The 20,882-nt window shown below is 40.5% G+C and overlaps 1 protein-coding gene across 10 annotated transcripts in view; it reads right to left on the bottom strand.

Moving 5' to 3' along the window:
• Nucleotides 1-478: 478 nt before the first annotated feature.
• LOC106807032 (rap1 GTPase-activating protein 1-like) overlaps nucleotides 479-20,882 on the bottom strand; it is a 115,598-nt gene continuing 95,194 nt past the window's right edge. For 9 of the 10 annotated variants that reach the window (XM_014809244.1, XM_014809245.1, XM_014809235.1 and 6 more), the window contains 15 exons: nucleotides 12,989-13,075; nucleotides 8,610-8,861; nucleotides 8,226-8,329; nucleotides 7,621-7,753; nucleotides 7,178-7,362; nucleotides 6,834-6,963; nucleotides 5,612-5,767; nucleotides 5,129-5,287; nucleotides 4,599-4,871; nucleotides 3,945-4,048; nucleotides 3,522-3,650; nucleotides 3,264-3,384; nucleotides 3,028-3,127; nucleotides 2,675-2,757; nucleotides 479-2,482 (listed from right to left, as the gene is read on the bottom strand). In XM_014809244.1, coding sequence (XP_014664730.1) covers nucleotides 2,345-2,482; nucleotides 2,675-2,757; nucleotides 3,028-3,127; nucleotides 3,264-3,384; nucleotides 3,522-3,650; nucleotides 3,945-4,048; nucleotides 4,599-4,871; nucleotides 5,129-5,287; nucleotides 5,612-5,767; nucleotides 6,834-6,963; nucleotides 7,178-7,362; nucleotides 7,621-7,753; nucleotides 8,226-8,329; nucleotides 8,610-8,861; nucleotides 12,989-13,075 — 2,154 coding nt within the window. In that variant the 3' untranslated portion in view covers nucleotides 479-2,344. Of the gene's footprint in view, nucleotides 2,483-2,674; nucleotides 2,758-3,027; nucleotides 3,128-3,263; nucleotides 3,385-3,521; nucleotides 3,651-3,944; nucleotides 4,049-4,598; nucleotides 4,872-5,128; nucleotides 5,288-5,611; nucleotides 5,768-6,833; nucleotides 6,964-7,177; nucleotides 7,363-7,620; nucleotides 7,754-8,225; nucleotides 8,330-8,609; nucleotides 8,862-12,988; nucleotides 13,076-20,882 lie in introns of those variants that run through there. The other variant, XM_014809238.1, reaches the window with a different exon arrangement.

Here is a 20,882-nt window from a genome sequence, read left to right as displayed (position 1 = left end):
GTCACAACACTGGTATTCCAATCAGCAGCCTACGTTCATTCATGACCAAACATCACCCACGAGGAAGCGTGTGTGCAGTCCTGTAGCCAGGCAGTGGGTGTCGGGGGTGTTGGAGGGGTCGTACGACCATCTCCCTTGACAGAATTGGTGGTCCACTTTTTTAAACCACTTGTTTTTTCCAATTACATGAAGTCTAAACATGTCCTAAACTATTCATTATAATCATTTTCTTCAGTGAATTGAAATATGCATACAGACTGCGTTTGTTGTACATATCGCAGGCCGAATTAAGAGATCTAAACAAATAGGGACAAATATGTTTTATGCACAATTAACCTTGACTAAACGAGAATCTCCCAGCTGAAGTTGCAGTATATCTACCTCTCCCACTCATATCGTGACGGCCCACGGTCCACCAAAACATATTATTGCTGATTGATGGATAGTACGTGTAGAGAATAAAACAATACATTTAGAATAATAGCTTAAAAGAACATCGCTTATTTATTTTGGTACCAACCTTAAATAACATCTTTGTACACATAACATCTTTTTGCAGCACTCGCTATCTATTCTATTATTGTGATACTGGTGATAGAATTATGGTGTCTGGAAAAACAGTTTCCCTGTTATACAACCTTGGTTATGACTTCCCATTACCATAATTTGGAATGATGTAAAATGAAACTGGTTGCACAAAGCAGTTGCATACAGAAAGAGCATGGCAAACTTACACGGCATAAGTAACGAGACCGCCATGAACAGAACCCACAATTACAAGAACTAGGAAACACCTTTTAAACAGAACATCTGCCTTATGGAAATTTACTTCAAGACTGACTGAGCAAAGTCATGAAAAGGTGAAGTGCGGTTGATAGAGGACGTACCACTGAAGCCGGTTTAAGCAGATTTCGGTCAATTAAGCCAAGACTAGTCAATGGCCACGACAGTACTTGGCTAAATAGTGACAACTATAAATAGTGACAACTATTGATAGACTCCTGATAATATATATATTACTAATACATATAATTTCAGGCTTGCGCATTCGGTAATCCATATCCAATAGAACAATTACGCTTCTCTAAAAAACCCGGTACTCCACACCCATTCCAATTGCTGGCTGACAATCAGCTGTATAATTGTCAAAATGCTAATTATAAAGCTGCCATAACGTACACATTTATCATACATAGCATAACGTGCAATCTAACCTACATCGCAGCGGCTCACACGGAAATGTAATCTTGTCCTGGATGCATACACGATACATACAACTAGGATGAACAATTATTGACTTGTTGATATAAAAGCCAAAAACTGTGATATATGATAATCAACGATCTCAGTGCCAAATTATTATTATTATTATTCACACAATAAATACAATTTCTGGTTAAAATTTAAATATTACTTTTCCCATTTTCACGGAAAACAGAGATATACACACACACACACACACACACACACACACACACACACACACACACACACACACACACACACACACACACACACACACACACACACACACACACACACATATATATATATATATACACACATACATCAAATCGTACCGGCTATATGGCAACTACATATCCAAGGTCTCAAGCATCAGAGAAGATGACCCTAGTAATGGCAAGACGCTTACAGCAGCTTATAGTTACTGTGATTGTCAACATAATTTACAAAGCGCACAAGTAATAATGCTAATAGTTTACAAGTTTAGCAAAATATATACGAGTTTCCTCTATTACACCTAAGAAATACTCGGGATTATGACCATCAGTCTGGGCTCGTTTGCCCTTTCCACCAGGAAGACAAAAATTTACATGCACACATACGTATTGCGGCCTGCTTTTAAACGATCAACACTAGTTGAGCGACAACTGGCATTAAACTTAAAGGCTGCATGGTGTAGACGTGCAACATCGCCTGCGACATTTAGCAGGTGAGCGGACATTTTCTCACAACACCTCATCAAGCATGTTGCAGAATTAGGAGCTCATTTATTGTCGGGCTATTGATACGGGGGGGGGGGCCGTACAGTGTGGGCTCTATGAATGTGAGGAAATTGCACTCTTGGAGGAGCACAACAGCAGTCTTCATTAGACTGCGTTAGGTGAAAGCAGCGTCACTTGTTCAGGAGAAATGTTGCCTCCTGCTAGTTGCTTACTGTCATCTGCTAATACTGATGAAGAACGTACAAATGTGTGTCTTTATATGCGGAATATAAAGGAGAATTTTATGCGCTGTGATATAAGCATGATAAGTAGCAACAATCATATGGAACAGTGAGCAACGGCGGTGTTACTCAGGTGACAGAGTGATAGCTCTGCTGTCACACTATGGCAATAACCTGTGGGTCCCGTTGCTGTAGAACTATTCGTAACCGTGATATTTCTTTGTTTAGTGCTGAAATATCAGACGTCAGTTTGCCCTCCCGTTCCTTTAGCTTCTTGATATCTCGCTGGCATGCCTGTAAAAATTAAAACATGATAAAGCTGACTGAATGCTTGACATTACTTGATTTTTAGGTACATTGGACCACCGGTTAACATTAGCATTGCTTAATGATTCGCCTCAGATGGCGAGGGTCCCGTTTTCCGTTTAACGATATTTAAGGCTATCATATCATCATAGAGAAGATTGTACAGCAGAAGTAACTTACAACGTTCTGTCGTATGAGGTCTAATTTGTCACACTTGAGCTTGTTTACCTCCTGTTTGTTGTTCTCCAGCTGCTTAAGCAGGGCTGCAATTAAATTGTCATGGATTATAAACTGTCAATGCCATAAACTGCATACCACCTGCAAGTTTCAGAGATTTATGCAGTCTTTATAACCAATGCTCCACAGTGCAACAATGCATACAACCAATGACACTGAATAACATATATTCGTTCATCATCCACCTTTTCCATTAGCTTCAAGATAACTGCTAAAGTAAAAGCAACTGTAAGCGATGCAGGAGAATTGGTACATAATTTTACAAGTGCAAATAAAAGCAGGAATTTATAACATACCATCATTATCATAGTTAACCGAGTAGCCCGTCTCTTCTAAGCAAAAGCTGCAAGACATTGACATGCGCTTGTTTGGCGTCTCTGCGGACGACATGCTTTCCTGTAAATCAGAATGACATGATTCCTGCTTCAAATGAGTACATTTATGATGCGAGATAATGCTAAAGTCGAGAATGCTTAAGAACAACGGTGCAATTTTGTTATGCAGTGGTAGCTAAGCAAGCAACGTGACGTACCATTCCTGTGTCTGAGTCCTCATTGTGGTGATTGTTACAGTGGTTTCTGTTGCACTCATCAACCGAATTAATGCTGCTAGTGGAATTAGATGGTGACAGTCCTTTCAGATTGTGGCAACTTCTACAAGAGTAGACAGATCGATGAAACCTCGTGAGTATAAACTACAAATTAGCAAATCTTTCTGACCGTCTACATTATAGTACCAGCTGATATTACCACAAAGACATCTATAAAATTTATACAATTATAGTCAATACCTTGATTTGATAGTCAGTATGTGGCCACTCTCGGGACTGGAGACTGGAGTATCGGGCATGCCACATGTTTTGTATGAACACTGCGTCATACCACTACTGCAGCTTTCAGTGGAGTTCCTCTGCACTGGCCTGTAGACAAGTAGAAGATTGAATTCATCAATACTGACATATATGTTAAATTATATACGTGTGATATTAATAATTTTACAATTTTACATCTAAACAATTACTCATTATCAATATTATAAACGTTTTCTTCATATAATAAGATACACAGTAGAAAATGCATTTTTGCAGATATTATGCCACTTGTTACAAAGTAGAAAAATCTATTCTGTACATTGGAATCAATTAACATTGAGAAGTCTCTTAACATTTAATTGGCAATTATATCAGATATAAAACATTTAAAGATAATCTTACTTTATGGATGATGGAGCTGAAGCTGAGCCTTCCAGATTCTTCTCTCGTCGCTTCAGGCTGCTGTTCAGGTTCTTAGACGCTGACCCCTTTTTGGTCAACAGAGTCTGTAAAGCACATTGCATACTTTGTAAAGTTCAGAGACTGAGTATATGAAAACTAGGATTATTGAGCATGCAACTGTAACAAATAAATGAATAAACGAATAAATAAATTATAAATATATATATATATATATATATATATATACACACACACACATATATAATATATATATATATATATATATATATATATATCAGGGGCAGATTCAGACCGTATTTGCCGATATTGGGAAATACGGGTCTCGATTTCAAAGCGCCCTTCGAAATTTTGCGCTCACTGTGGGGTTGTGTGCCTTTTTGGGCGATTGGCTTTTAAATCTGGAAAAATACTGTCTAGCCTCAGCCCTGGAACCGGCCCTGGTATATATATATATAGTATATTATATAGTATATATATAGTAATAGTATATATATATACACACACACACACACACACATGCACATATATATATATACACACACACGCACGCACGCACACACACACACACATGTTTAGTATTACCCTTAGACATGTCTAAAATGATAATGTGATCTTCCACTGTTCACTGCTTACCGTTGCTGTAGAACTTTGGTCCAATAAAGTCACGTTTGAATTCGTGTCAATAATTGCAGACTTCCTATTCGTGCCTGATGAGAGATTGATGTCCACTGATTGGCTGCGCATTGTCTGTGCCCTGGTACCCCACACTTTCTTCAGTGAATCAAAGAAGGAGCTGCTCTCCGACTTCGGTAAGGAGTTTGCATTTGTCTGCTGGGCAAAGATCTCCTCTGTCTTGCTCTGCAGCTCATTGTAGAGGGAGTCTAGCAATGAAGACCTCGTCCTCTCCTGCAAAGTTGTACAGAAATCACAAGTAAATATTGGATCTTCCAACTGACATTCTGTGTTGTGTTTACATTTGAATTTTGAAAACACGAGTTTAAGGAGATGATTTCTCATTTAATCTGTCTATCTTGTGGGTTTGAGCACAATACTTAGATGGGATAATCCATTGACATTTCATTTGCTGTTAAAGCTGCATTTCAAATATATGCATGCTAGCAACTGGAGACATAAAGGTAACACCAGCAGGGTTTACATCCTACCTCTAACTTTGCAAATCTCTCTGCCTTGTAGCAGGCATTCTCAGCATTGATCAACTTTGTTATAAGCCAATCCTTAAATTCTGGTCCCTTCTCAAAAACAGGTGGCGATGGCAGAGTAGGGCCAAAGAATGGCACATCTTCTCTTGCTGTTACTGCCACCTAAATCAAAAACATTAAAAATAATAAATCCATTATCAAAAACTTGATGTTTATATTTACTGCACAGCAAATGCATTATATATATTTCAGGTATTTACTTTACGATATGTACACATCTGAAAGTAAAATAATGGCTACCAACCCTCATTAAGACAGCATTAATTCACCAAACAGTCTACCTATGCATTTTGATAATTATATTTGTACTATTAGAACCCCTGAATGTTTAAGAAACCATAACAGAATAAAAATCAATACCACAAAGTGAAGATATGGCTGTTGAAGGCTGCTTAATGTGGTGATGAACTGGCTTGATAACCTTACCCTGTATTTGGTATTTTCTGTGTTGGGGTTAATCGGCTGAACAACGATATACGCGTGCAGGAAGTTGGATGCGATCATGTCAGGAATAAACGGTGTGTTTGTCTCCTGGAAGATGATGGAGACAATGTCGTTCCCGATGTGTCGCTTCCGCTGCAGCTGCATGAGAAAAACAACAGTTACTTCAGTAAACAGCCTTCTAATGGCATTACTCAACTTCATCGTGCCTTCACGTAAAACATAAATGCAAGACTTTCGGTGCAGGGTTTGGACTTTATTTATTCTGTGTGGAAGATCATAGCCAAAGCTGCAGGGGTGTCTACTTCTATGGTAGGGGCATAACTAATCCATTTTGCCTGAAGGGGGGGGGCAAAACCAAATGCTAGTTGTTTTCTGGGCAGGGGACCGTTGCCATAAGCCAGTTCATAGTTAGCCAAGGGGTTGTGTGACGTCACAGGTCACCGGGGTATTTGTGACAAAAATCGATGAAATCTCGAGTGCGGCGTGCGCTGTCGGTTATATGTACATGTATTCTGTGCACGTGCACACACACGCATGCATGCACGCACGCACGTGTACGTGCACACGCACGCGCGTACGCACGCACGTGTACGTGTACGTGCACACGCACGCACGCACGCACGCACGCACGCACGCACGCACGCACGCACGTGTACGTGCACATGCACGCACGCACGCACGTGTACGTGCACATGCACGCACGCACGCACGTGTACGTGCACATGCACGCACGCACTCACGTACGTGTATGTGCACACGCACGCACGTGCGCACGCACGTGTACGTGTACACGCACGCACGAACGAACGTGTACGTGCACACGCACACACGCACGTGTACATGCACACGCGAAGACTGTAGCATTACAACGACACAGATGCATGCGTATGTGTACTGTGCGGTCGAAATACGAACTATTTTGTCACAAATGACCTGACCCAGAAGAGATCGCGGCAAAGTTTGCGCATGCGCAGACTGTAACTACCTAACTGGCCTATTCAACATTGACCATGTAACAGGATCTACATTTCTCTGAGAGTGGGGACAAATGCCCACCTCCCGCCACCTATTAGTCGATGGCCCTGTATGGCATGCAACTGTATGAATTTTTTTTAAAGAACAGCTAAAATAAATGGTAAGTCCCTACACAAACCATTGCATAGAAGGAAAACAATTATAAATTTATCGTATAATCAGTAGTTACCTGTTGAGGGTCTCCCTCTCCATACGGTAGCAAAGTCGAGACGTGAAACATAATTTCTCGGTCCTTGTATGTCTGGTATATAGACTCTAGCCCTGTCTGGCCATGCACCGTGTCCAGTCCTCCTCGATATCTATTAGGTAAACCAGCAACTTACGTTAATTTCTGAGCAAGTTAACTATATTAGCTTACGAATACATGCAAAACTCATGCAGAACTTAAGTTATAGTCGTCTTTGATTTGTAGAAATGATATTGGAGCACACAATTAATGGTAATTGTACTACGAGAAGAGTCATTAGTATTGCACTAATTTGAAACTTTTCTGAGACAAAAATTTGTGAGTACCCTTTGAAGTCTTTGAGGGTGACTCGCTGTCCAATCATCTGTAGGAACTCTTCCATGGCCGCACTGTGGTTGATGTTGCCGAAAAGTTCTTCTTCGGTCACCTGGCCACGTCGCTGGTAGCAGATGCCAAACTTGAACGTGTTGACTAGGACATGCTCATCGTAGGCGCAGATAATCTCCGAACCCTGTAAATGCCAGGAAAATCGACAGTTACTTACCCTATAAGTCTATTCCCAGTGGGCCAGCTTACCACGCTCACAACAAATTTCTCAGAGTCTAAATAACTCACTACATCCTTGATCACCTTCAGCGATGCTATCACAGCAAACAGAATTTCTCAGGGGACACACCAGTGATAATTGCCTTACTTCAGGAGACTAGCAGAAACCTAGGCTAATAATATCACTGCACATGCACGTTTAAATTAGGAGAATAAAGCTTGCCTTTGTGAAGAGGACAGGATGAAACTTGTCCGTAGTTATCTGCTCACAGAGAAGCTTAGCAGTACGTGCTGGCGTTGGGCAGTCCTGCAGACAGGTTGCTGGTACCAACTCATGTACTGTGCTCATCTTTGTCCTTAAGAAAACAAAACATTCTGTGTGCCTAATCATGTTCTTGATGACAGATAAAGAAGTAGATTTGGAAAAAACGAAATACAATTTTTACTCAACCTCAGAAACTCACATCGCTGCATATAACCAAGCAGTTTCAATTTGATTTCATTCTATACACAGCAGGTTTTCATCTTGTAAAACTATTGTTCCAGAGAAACAGACACAATCATAAACTTTTAACTATATTGAATTTATAATTTTAATCCATTGTGAAACATTACAGCACAAGATGGCACTATACATGTCAATTGGTATCAAAGACAAAGGGGCACAGCATGAAAGTGCCTTTATACATATGGGACGTTCAGTTATATAGCTGTCCTGCACGATGAACACTAATGTGTGGCACGTGTACGTAACTAATCATATCATAATTCAGCAGTCTGTAAATTCAATGAAATCACTTTGCATACAGATATAGGGAAATTCCTTACCTCAGTATAAGCCGAGTGTGTTCTTGTGAGGAGATGGTCTCGGTCTTTACAGATAATACTATTGGACCGACTACTTCATCTTGGGCAAAAAAGTTGAAATGCTCCTGAAACAGCAACAAATAATTAAGATCCTAGCAAATGCTCAGTTCAATACTAGTCAACACTTTTATACCCAATCTCCACGTAACGCCACATTTATGCTCCAATTATATACTACAAATATTTTGGCATGTATGAAATATCAGTTTCTGCGAAATTCGTAAATTTGCGGTTAATGCCATTTCGTACAATTCTGTACAGCTATACAACCCACCGAAATTGCTTTCTCCCTCACTAAACTCGTTTGCTGAGCTCAGACTCTCTTGTTGCAAATCTTCAACTAACCTTCCCCAAGAAGTGCCGCCTGTAACATTTCGCCACCTCGTTGAACTCAAACTTGTACTTCTCGTTGCTCGATGCCACGGACTCGGTGGTCTCAGTGGTGGAGTCTGAATCCAGACCGTCAGCCCAGTAGATGCTGGCAGCTTGCGGCAGGACAATCATCGGATAGGGGCCAGACTGCAGCAGCATCTCCCGCACCTCGGCTGCTGTCGGACTCTCCTTCCTCCTGCGCATGGGGGTCGCTTTTCCTTCGTTCTGTTGCAAGACACAAACGAAGGTAAAACACACAGTCTCGCGTGATGTCTGGCCTGCGTTTCCAACACATATCGAGCATACGTCACAGTTGCAGCTTGCCTATATACAAAACTGTGATCGTGGAAAATAATCGCCGCAAAGAAGAAACACGGATGCACAACAACATGCATGCTAGACACAGAGCAAACTGTGAATACCTGCAGTAAGCCTACATATATTATGCTGTAATAATAGCAACTATAGGTGCATGCCATGCATAGTTGACGAACAAGCAAGCGATTTAATAAAGATTTACGCTCAATGTTTAAATCTGCAAGGAATAGAAACAGGTATAATGGTCCATTGAACGTGCTGGACAATAAGATTGTTAAGTTTTCAGTGGCTGAATGCAGATGCTCCTACCTGATCAGATAAAAATTCAAAAGGTAGCTCATGATGCCAATCTCATAAATATGTATGCTTATATTACCACGAGGTTTAAAATCTATACATCAAAAGAAATGCTGTATACATGCATTAGGCAAATGAAGGAAGAACACATATCTGTAATGACAGGAAAAACCACAAATATATACAAAGCCGTGCATTTCGGCAGACAGTGCCCCTAGATCTAAACGATAAATCTTTTCATTTGGTTTACAGACAAGCAAGGAATGGTCTGATGAATATAAATATTTTCTTTGGGGCAATGTATATTTTTGCAAGATGGCTCTAGTATATTAATGTATGTGGAAGTCACTTAATTACATGGCAAAATTGGCGTTCAACGATGTAATTAGCTGGCATTACATAACTGATAGTAATTGTCAACATTAAAAGTAATTATAAAAGAGCAGAAATCAATAAAAAGTATCGTAGGGCATTCACCGGTAACATGCTGTTTGTTTCACATCACAACCGAAAGTATTTTTAAGGTGAGATAATTTACACTGTACACTCTCACCTAAATTAGCATGTAAGCTTCTTCCACGGCCAGGCGCATGTATTGGTGAAACCTTATCTTTTAGACACCAGATTGAAATTCATGCTCTGTTACACTCCGATAAACCTGTATTTCTTGTGCTAAGCTACTTTAAGCATATAAGAAGAATCACTGACACGGCGAATGGCGAAAACGTGTAAACACACAGTAAAATACCAGCATTCCAGGAGGTAGATCACATCTTTGGTCGTCCAGACGATGACGTTGGAATCTAACCAACATCTCAACAAATGCTGACGACTATTGCAGCATTAAGAGAAATATTCGATATCGTGAGTCTGTGAGTGAGAGACCAGATATATATATATGATATCAGGGGTTAATAATGACAATTTTGTCATTATTAACCCCTGATATATATATACATATATAATCAAGTTTTATGCCTTTACTCACAAAAAACATCTACAAATTAGGGGTGAAGAGACACGACTTCCCACTTAGGGTCGTGTCACGACTTCCTTACGTAGTCTTCCTAAGTTTTTATAGTTTAAGGTAATACGTGTTTATACTTTTTGTTTTTCCTTATTATTATTATTATCATATTATTATTATTATTATTATTATTATCATTACACGATTATATTATTCAATTTAGACCCATTGATATATGCAGTGACTGACTGGAACTCTAGCTATACTGCTATGTGCTCGAAATAATAGCAAGGCCGGTTGAACGCAGTAATTACAAGCAGTACGTGGGTCTAGGCGTGGATAATTATCTCTTATTATGAGCAATATACAGCAGCGGCCATACATTAAACAAATATTCGGTTAACAATTTACTCACGATCAAACATCCAGGAGAACAACCCGTAATTCATGAGTAACTAATAGTTTACCCGTTATAATGACGGCGTTAGATTTGAGAAAAACGTTGTAAGTAAACCGCAGAAACTACCCGCGAATATCATTATGCTCTTCACTCATATACCGTACGACATCGGGCAAGCGTTTATTCTAGCGGAACCGGAACGCATAGTGATGTGAATGCTATAGCATGCTTATGTCGTGGTGTTGAGCGTGGGTTGGCGCCTGAGAGCGAACACAAACGTAGGAATGCAGAGATGCGGCTACTCAACATTCTGCTGGTTTCGCCCACTCAGAATTAGCTAAATCAAATTCGCCTCATCAGTGGAAATCCGAATAGAACACTTGATAGAATATTCTCCAAATTAACTGCAAGTTAACGAACAAGATGTTAGCGATGCCGAGTGTAGGCGTATAGGCTAAGGGCAATTACGGGTCGCTAGCTTGCTACATTTGCATGTACAGCTAGGGGTGGTAGACCAAGCATAATACAAGATGACGAAGTACAATGTACGCTCCACTGATTCATTCTACGGAGATACCTTGAACAGTAAGGGCTCGTAAAAATATTCTCTCTCATCAATTTCCCCTGTCATCTACGTTATTGTGAAGTCCACAGCTGCCGTGCTGTTGATTAATGTATAGCGTAAAAAAATAATTAACCGGGACTACATAGTCTTAACACTGCAGCTTTCTATGAATGACTCACTTTTATAGTGATCAATATTTCATTCACTCTCCTCATTATCATGCATGTCATATTAATGGACAACTGATGCGCAATTAACAACATCAACGTGACTGATTATATAATACGTCATCATTATTTTCCCACATATGACAAATAGTTTTTTAAGTTGAGAGCACGTTTACGCAGCCACTGACTGAATAAACTGACCTGTAACATCCACGAGAGAAACAGGGCACGTTGCGTGTCACAGTAATACAGAAATAAACAGCATATTGGAGCACAAGGATGTATATATCCTCTTCTACGTTATTTGCAGCCCACTTAGAATGCGGCACAACTAAGTCGCAATACATCGTAAAGATAGTTCATTATCATCTGTATTGTTATAGGGATGATACTAATGCAACCTCGGTTGTAAAATTTCCATAGTAATGCGCACATAATTTTGTTAATAGGTGCAACACTAATTCTTGGCATCTCCGCAAACCAGCCAGTTGCGTCAGCCGTGCGGAGTGTCAAGCTTTCTTTGCCAGCCCCCGCTAAAAAAGCACGTGATTTCTGAGTAATGTTGCTCTTAATTACAACAAACTGATCACGCAGCTGTTGCCGATGATACCGACTGGCCAAACTCATCAATCCAAATTTAGCCAAGACAGCAGCTTCTATTGGGTGGGACTTGATGCGCAGTGCGTGGCGCGTATATAATATTCACATCAGACAGTGAAGCTTTCCTAGCACTCCTGTTTAGCTAAGGATATGGCTGAGGTTACCCAAAATGTAACTAAAAGTAAACTTAGTTTATAACTGCAAAAAAATATCAAACTGTCAATAATATGTTCTTGATTTTGTTGATTTTGTGTTTGCTTTGATGTGTGTAAGCTTGTCCCGGGAAGTGGCATTTGAATCGCGTGGAAATAGTCATACCCCTTTGCAAAATGCCAATGTTTACATTATCGTCTTCCATAGCATCATTGAACAGACGTATGTGGTAATCTAATCTCCTGCTGTATACCCATGCATATATTTTCTCATTTATATTTATATCCTAGTATAGATGAGTTATCATAGCTGAGCTGTTATAACTTATAGATGAGTTATTATAGATGAGCCAGTATGAATCAGTTATATCCTAGTATAGATGAGATCTTTTGCTTTCGGTAAGTTGCAGAATTAGTATATAAACATGACAACGTACAGACGAAAGGGATATGTGCAGTCTAAATGTCAGTGAACAGAGTAGGAAGAAATGATCACGTCATATTCAACACAGAAAGGGATACAGAGTGAATAATAATAAATAAATAAATAAATGAAAAAGAAAAGAAAAGAAAAATTATATAATAAAGAGAGAGAGATAGAGAGAGAGAGAGAGAAGAGAAGAGAGAGAGAGAGAGAGAGAGAGAGAGAGAGAGAGAGAGAGAGAGAGAGCAGAGGAGAAGAAGAGTGAGTGAGTGAGTGAGTGAGTGAGTGAGTGAGTGAGTGAGTGAGTGAGTGAGTGAGTGAGTGAGTGAGTGAGTGAGTGAGTGAGTGGAGAAGGGAGAAAGGGAGAGGAAATAAATAAATACAGATAGAAAGAAATAGATATCATAGGAGGGCTAAGTTGGAGAGTGTAGTTTGTTCCACAAAGCCTATGAACATGCCTACCTGCAGGAAAGAGACTGGAAGGTTGCATCGCTGTTCATCAAGCCGATTTCCCTGCATTCGCTCCAGAATGTCAAACAGGTCTTCAGCCTAAAACAAGCAACGATATGAATAAATATGAGCACGTAATTTGCGCAGAGTTGTTGTCACACGAAAGTTGAGTCTTTTTTTAATAAAATATTCTGAAGGTTACCCTCATTCGACTATTTAGGCGTTTGAACAGTAATGAGATGCACACTTTAAATGAGTTAGGTTTGAGTCTCAAGTATGTATTTTATTCCTTTGCATGAGAAGTCTAGACATTCCAAATGCCATGTCTTTTATACTCTTAAACAATTACTCTCTAAAACTTTTTAAACAATTTTCACGATACATCATAATTACAGCGGCCACACTTGCACGCCGTTATGAAATGTGTAAACTAATTTGTAAGATGGCCTTGCGTGGCTGAAAATGTGTAACGTGAACATTTTGACATTGTTTATATAGAGGTGAACAGCTCGGCCAATTATTTACTCGTGCTACCTTGCAACACGTGCATAGCAATTGAAAATAATTCACTACATATTAAACTATATATGCAACCGTGTACGTGCCTATAGTAGAGAAGATTAAACAACAGATTATTACGCGATGTTACGCGTCTTAAAAAAGGTGTTAACAGCTTGGCCCAACCCGATGTTACATTTAACACCCATTTCACATATATTAGTATAACACACTGTAGCTGGATAACGTGGTATTGTTTGCTGGACTGCACAAATATATCACTGCAAGCGCATCTACACCATTACCCTGTTTTCTAGCAAAAATAGAAAGCATTGGCACGCATCGATAGATTGTCCCCGTACTGAGCAATTACAAAGACCACAGAAGTTTCAGCACACAATGTTTATTAGCATTTGTTGTGTGTCTCGGCCATGTGTGCACAACTGTCACCGTTTCCATTTAACAAGTATTTAAAAGTGAATTCGGGTTTGTCTCGTTAATTATGGCCTACTGCGTAAGCCACTACGCACCACCCATCGAAAACTGTTTAAATACCACAAGTAGCACGCGCACGGCTGACACCTCGATCATTACGTATATATGGACAGGTGTGAATAATGGCGCGTGGATGCGTAGACCCAGTAGCCTATAGGCGCCGTGATAAATGATCGCTGCCACTCCGCATCGGTCGCTTGAACCCTTTCCAATATATACCGCGTTGGTCGCTGCTAGGGAGGGCATCCAATCACGCAAGACTGCTGCAGAAAAATGTATCACTTCGGACAATATCACCCGCGCCAACGAGAACAATGCTGTTTAAAGCCTAGCGCAGACCTGCGACTTTTTCATGCAACTCGACGGCGATTCTAGAATCGCTGTAAAATTGCTGTGAAATCGCTACGTCTGCGAGAACGTGCAACTGCAACCCGTGGCCATTCTGGTCGCTGGCGACGAGTTGCAAAAATCAAACTGTTTTGTTTTTGAGCGACTCGTCGCTCCCAGATTGTTATAGAATTGCTTCAAAATCGGATGCGTGCGCACACGCGGCGACACATCGACCGATCGCTTGCGGTTGCAGGTTGCAGCGACGAGCAACCAAAAATCTGTTTGGCAACAATATCTACATAAACCTTGTATGCATAATATATTACACGTAATCACTGTGCTATGAGTGGATTAATTCCGCCAACATTATATTTATAAGACGTAAGCTAGGTCAGATCGTATTTAGCATGACAATGACAGCACTGTGTTAAAAACAACGTCTTGGCTACGTAAATTTTTACCATGAGAACAGGTTCCCTGATCACCTCTAGCAGTTCGACTATCACGAGTGCAAACACTGCCAAACCAACTTCAGACAAAACAATAACTGCATGATTTCTTAATAGCCTATAACGAGTGATAGTGAGGGTCTATTATGTTATGTTTGTGCACATTAAAAGCACGGCACTGGCGCAACTACAATTGAAAAGTGTCACATTGTGTGAATGTGACAGTGCTCATTTGCTGCTACTAGTACAACCGGGACTGCAGCTACTCGATTTCTTCTGGTTCTGGGAGGAATGCAAAGACTTGCATCCGTAGAAAGTAATACTATACTCCGGTGGGTGCGGTACATTACGCCAAGAACCGAATCCATTGCATTCATCTATACATAGTGTGGTGGGGTGTCGGCAGGAGTTGACAGCGTGCGTAGATGGAAAGGAATGGCTGCTCAAGTGGCAGGAACTACTTAAAATGGGTCCCTCTCATTGCGAGTGTAACGGAGCTGGTTTCACGAGTGGTTCACTATGTAATGCGTGAGTGTTCACTTAGGCTATGCGCTACGAATTCAGAGAAGGGGATGTGATACTAGTACGCCATGAGGCGTAGTAAAAACACACGCACGCGAACACGCACGCGCGCACGCATCATAATATTGACAGGCAATTAATCGTGTTAAAACAATCAGGTACAATACCTGGGTTAGAAACAGAAATCATAACCGTACAATTATAATCATGGTGGCTACCTTATCGCATACAAAGGTTTAACGTAACAACCAAGTCCTGTTTTAAGGTACTGCAACGACAGTCCGCAATCTTTGACGCTCACGTGTAAGACACATGCACAAGCCTACCTTAGGGCACAGCCTCGGTTCAGCCATGAACGCATTAGCTCTTTATTCCTCCACCCAGTTCTCCCAGACCGTTTTATGTGTGCGCTGACGCTGACTGCCACTACACTGACTAATCGCAGGGTAAACAAACCCCACTTGTGTCTGGAAAAGCATCCTTGCTGGTGCATGATCTCACTATGATTCACCAGAAATCTTATACCCAACACTGCATTACGCATGTATCTGGGAAACGCTCTCTCACACGATATATATATATATATATATATATACATATATACATATGTATACATATGTATATATATATATATATCAGGGGTTGATTATAATAATAATAATAAATAATAAATAAAAATAATAAATAAATAAATAATATTAATGATAATTTGTCGTTATTAACCCCCTGATATATAATATGTATATATATATGTATATATATATATTATATATATATGTGTATATATATGTATATATATATATATATATATATATATAATTTACGAGTAGTCTGGCCTATGTGTAAATATGCATGCGCATACTAATTATACGTTCCGACACAGAGTGTGAAATCAAGCCATGCCGCTAGATAAACGTTGGAAATCTCCCCAGCAGGGAGTGTACGTGTTTATGCGCGCAGCACATAAGGACTAGGCAATATTACACCGAGGTGGGAAAACCTCGTACGATGCGGCGTGCGATTCCTCACTAGCTATGCTTGACGAATCATCGAAGCATTTCACTTTTCATGGCGACTAACATAACACTTTCTTAGTCTCTCGCGTAAAGGTGATTCACCCGCCTATAGCATAATCCCCATTTTGCTCTCACGCTCTGACACCGGTTTAAGACCCGCTGACGTCATGGGAACGAGATTCATTTACATGAACAACAGCGTGTTTTTTGCCATAATAGGATTATCCATGGAATCAGAAACGCCTGGCATTTCTTTCCAGACACCGCCTGAATACCGCTATCGGCATTCATGACTGTTAGTGTTACAACACCGAAACACTAAAGAACCTCTAGTAATTTGTCAGGCGGGGATTCCACGGTAGAAGTATCCCTGCACCGCGGTTATCGTAATTCATGTAGTTTGTTACGCTTCACTACTTTAGTTGCGTTGTGAATAGAAATATAATGATATTAATAATATATAATAATAGCGTTGTGAATAGATATATAATAATAATAATATATGATAATAGCGTATATGTCGGTGTGTTTTGCCCCGTTCCCACTCTGGATTTACACACACACACGCACACGCAACTGCACACGCACACACACACACGCACAGACACGCACACGCACACGCACACGCACACGCACACGCACACGCACCTGCACACGCACATGCAACTGCACACGCACACGCACACGCACACGCACACGCACACGCACACGCACACGCACACACGCACGCACGCACGCAAACACGCACGCACGCACGCACGCACGCACGCACGCACGCACGCACGCGCACACACACACACACATATATATTATCATACTGAAACTGTTCAACCTAGTTTATAGGATAATAATTGACTGAATACGCAAAGGACACAGCGCTAGTTCTTTGTACTGCTCGTTAGTAATGGAACAAAGGCAGCAACAGTTGCAATCTGTTCCAGCATGCGCGCCATCTTCAAAGTTACCCATTCTGGCTAATACCGAGTGATCACTAACTTTATTAGCCCTCCCCCCCCCCCGATAATTATACATCGCTTGGTGCAACAACTGCAAACGAGAGGTTGTCACTTACTTGCACAGACATGAAGACCCTTTGAGGCAGAGGCAATTTCACAGATTAACCATAGTCCCTTGCCACGGCAGTGTTTTAACCCAACTATTTAGGTCATCCGGGTCTATAGATATACGCGCTATATGTAATACACACCGCAACAATAACGTAAACATAATAACTTAGGAAGATAGGATAGGAAGCTGATGATGATACGAGGAATTTAAAATTCTTTGCGCCCTTGGAGAAATTATGACCACCAATGACACAAGCTCAAAAGACCCATAGCGATTAAAAAATACAAGGCGAATTTGTCAATCCGCGGTGCTACGATGCCTTAGATCGTTTGGCAACATCCTATAAACCGTCAGTGAAAAATTCATTCATTTAATTTATTGTAACATTACTACATTGTGCACCACAGCTGCAGGCGCCCGTATAACGAGTCCAGTGAATTTGCATTCATTTGTGCAAAAACACTGCAGAAAACACACCCGTTGTACGTAGAATTTACCTACTCAATCCATTAAGCCATCATTTCCGAATGTACTTAACCATGAATAATAATTAAGGTAGAGAAATACGTGCATGCACGTATGCCTGTGTGCGCGCGTGCGTGGGTTTGTGTGTGTGGGGGGATGCTTGCGTATGCATGTCTGTGCGCATACTGAAAGATGATGACGTTTTGGGAAAGTTAAGAATTCGAGAAATAGGATATTCAGACTCGTGAACGTGCAGTTATCAGCGCTTATTAAATGAAATCGCCGTGTGCTCATTCACGACTATTTTCTATTGATGAAAATATCACACGTCTACAATCCTAAACGCTCGCTTCATGAACCTAATAATTTGTCGAATAATGTGTCTGAGAATCGTAAACCATTTGCCAATGCTCTTTTATTCCCTATATATATTATCTACTTCTGATCACATGCAAATTGCTAACTGATCTAGCGACATTGCGTCTGCAGATTCGGCACGCGCACGGCCGGAACTAACTCCATTACTCCTCTAGAAATTGCAGCCGGCTTCTTGATGATCGGCCGAGGACCTCGTCAAGGAGATGCAATTTCCTCTAGACACTATACGCAGAAGAGACGAAAGTCGCTCGATAGCATGCGTTCAAACGACTAACGAGGTATAATATATGAGCGGACGACAGCGATCGGCTGCGCTGTACCGGCGGCTGGTTGCAAGTGAACGAATTTGGTGACATTACCTGATCTAGCCTGCAGCTTGATTTGAAGATGAAAGGGGTGCAGCTTTTAAACTGACGTATGAATGTGTTTGATGCGTATCCCAAGGTAAGGTCCCCCTATTAGATTTAGATGACATATTGCTTTGAATCTGTTGCTGTTTCGAGCAAAACACGTTTGACGCGGGAGGTCCTCTAGGTAAAGCACATTACCTCATCAATTTCAGTTCATTAAGCGATTCAGATGTTCGCCTATTATACGTTGGGAAAAGGGATCCTTAGATGAGGTAATGAGGTACAAGCTGCGATAAACAGCATGCATGAAATCTACAATAAAGCCTGGCTGCGCTGCCTTAATTTGGTCGTTGCAAAATCTGTGGCTGAGTGTAACCGATATCGCGATCACACCCGTTACCACTTGCCTAGTAAGTTAGTAACACACATACATTATGCTGAGAAGATTCACCGAGAGTGGTGACGTGCCCTCAAGAACATGACAAATTCCCCTGACGCACTTTTTTTAGGCTAAGATCTGAAAACTTGTTTGTTGCAAGTGGTAACTGTGGTGCTGCCGTGGTAACTGTCTTGTGAAAAGGACACGCATTTTTATCAAACCGCTAAATGGCTCGGCACGATCGCATTGTTACTTGCGCAGTGTCTGTATAAGCTGCATATATATATATATATATAATTTATATAAGAGAGAGAGAGAATAGAGAGAAGAGAGAGAGAGAATTAGAAACAGAATTTGAAACATGGAGCAATAAATTTCGAATTGTTGTCGTAAGGTGCAAAATAAACATGCAAACGACCAGAGCAATTCTGGGAGCTACGTACGGAGCCTCTATCCGGCGACGCTTACTCGTGCCATTACAAATTTAACTTTACGAATACATTATGTCACGACATCCGTGGTCAGTGACCTGCTTCATTTTAGATACACGCTCGAGGCAACAGCTTTTCGGCTATGTAGGCCCGGTGAAGTTGACATTAAAACCTACTTAGAACGATAGGCAAGGCTACAGTGGAGAAGAATGACTGGAGATCGAGTGCATATATATATTTAAAGATTTGCTTTAAGTGCGCATGAACAGCAGGCCCGCACGTGAATTTTTCCCCCTACACGGTATATCCATTGCAGAGTTTTGGGCTCGTCTGATTGGCTTCTTTTATTTGCTTTGACTCAGCAAACCTTCAAAACAAGAGAACAAACGCCATTTATAAATATTTGTTTTGGTTTATGATCGGTAGACAAGTAAGTTTTCTGATGTATTTTCCATGAGAAACACACATTTTACTCATTAATATAAAATATAATATCACTATAATTACAATTCATTGTCTAAATGTGTTATTTTTATCTTTATCTTAAGTTATGAAAGGGTCTGGGCTCTCGTAACACTTACTACATACGTACTATAGTAGCCCTTCGCTCCGTCGCAGGAGTAAGGAGCGAAGGGCTATATAGTACTAGAGCTATAACTCGTTGACGCTAGACTGAGAAAAAAGTAAACAAACCTTTATTATTAAACGACACTTATGTGTTTGTACTTGTCACATTTGAAAAAAAAACAGGTACACAAAGAATTGCAATTATAGTGATATTATATTTTATATTAATGAGTAAAATGTGTGTTTTAAGTTTTTCATGGAAAACACATCAGAAAACTTTTTTCTCATTCTAGCGTCAACGAGTACGAGTACGTATAGCTCTAGGCCCCTACTATAGTCCTTCGCTCCTTCCTCCTGCGACGGAGCGAAGGGTTATACTATAGCAAAGAGCCTATATATATATCAATATATATCAATATATATCAATATATATCAATATCTCTTTGACTATAGTACGAGTACGTATACTTACGTATGCAGTAAGTGTTACGAAAGCCCAGACCCTCTCATAACTTAAGATTAAGATGAAAATAACACATTTACACAAAGAATTGCAATTATAGTGATATTATATTTTATATTAATGAGTAAAATGTGTGTTTTTCATGAAAAATACATCAGAAGAAAACCGATCATAAACCAAAACCAATATTTACAAATGGCGTTTGTTCCATTGTTTTGAAGGTTTGTTGAGTCAAAGCAAATCAAAGCTGCCAATCAGAGGAGCCCAAAACTCTGCAATGGATATAACGTGTAGGAAAAAAATTCGCGGCCAGCACACGGACTGCCGCAGTCGACCGCAGTTACGGACCGCGAAATAACGAGCACCGAACTGTGTACCGCTCGGCACAGTCACTCAATACCTCGCCCTCTCTCTCTCTCTCTCTCTCTCTCTCTCTCTCTCTCTCTCTCTCTCTCTCTCTCTCTCTCTCTCTCTCTCTCTCTCTCTCTCTCTCTC

This window comes from Priapulus caudatus, unplaced genomic scaffold (genome assembly GCF_000485595.1).
Source record: "Priapulus caudatus unplaced genomic scaffold, Priapulus_caudatus-5.0.1 Scaffold191, whole genome shotgun sequence".
NCBI classification, from domain to species: Eukaryota; Metazoa; Priapulida; class Priapulimorpha; order Priapulimorphida; family Priapulidae; genus Priapulus; species Priapulus caudatus.
This window is presented reverse-complemented; position numbering and strand designations above follow the sequence as displayed.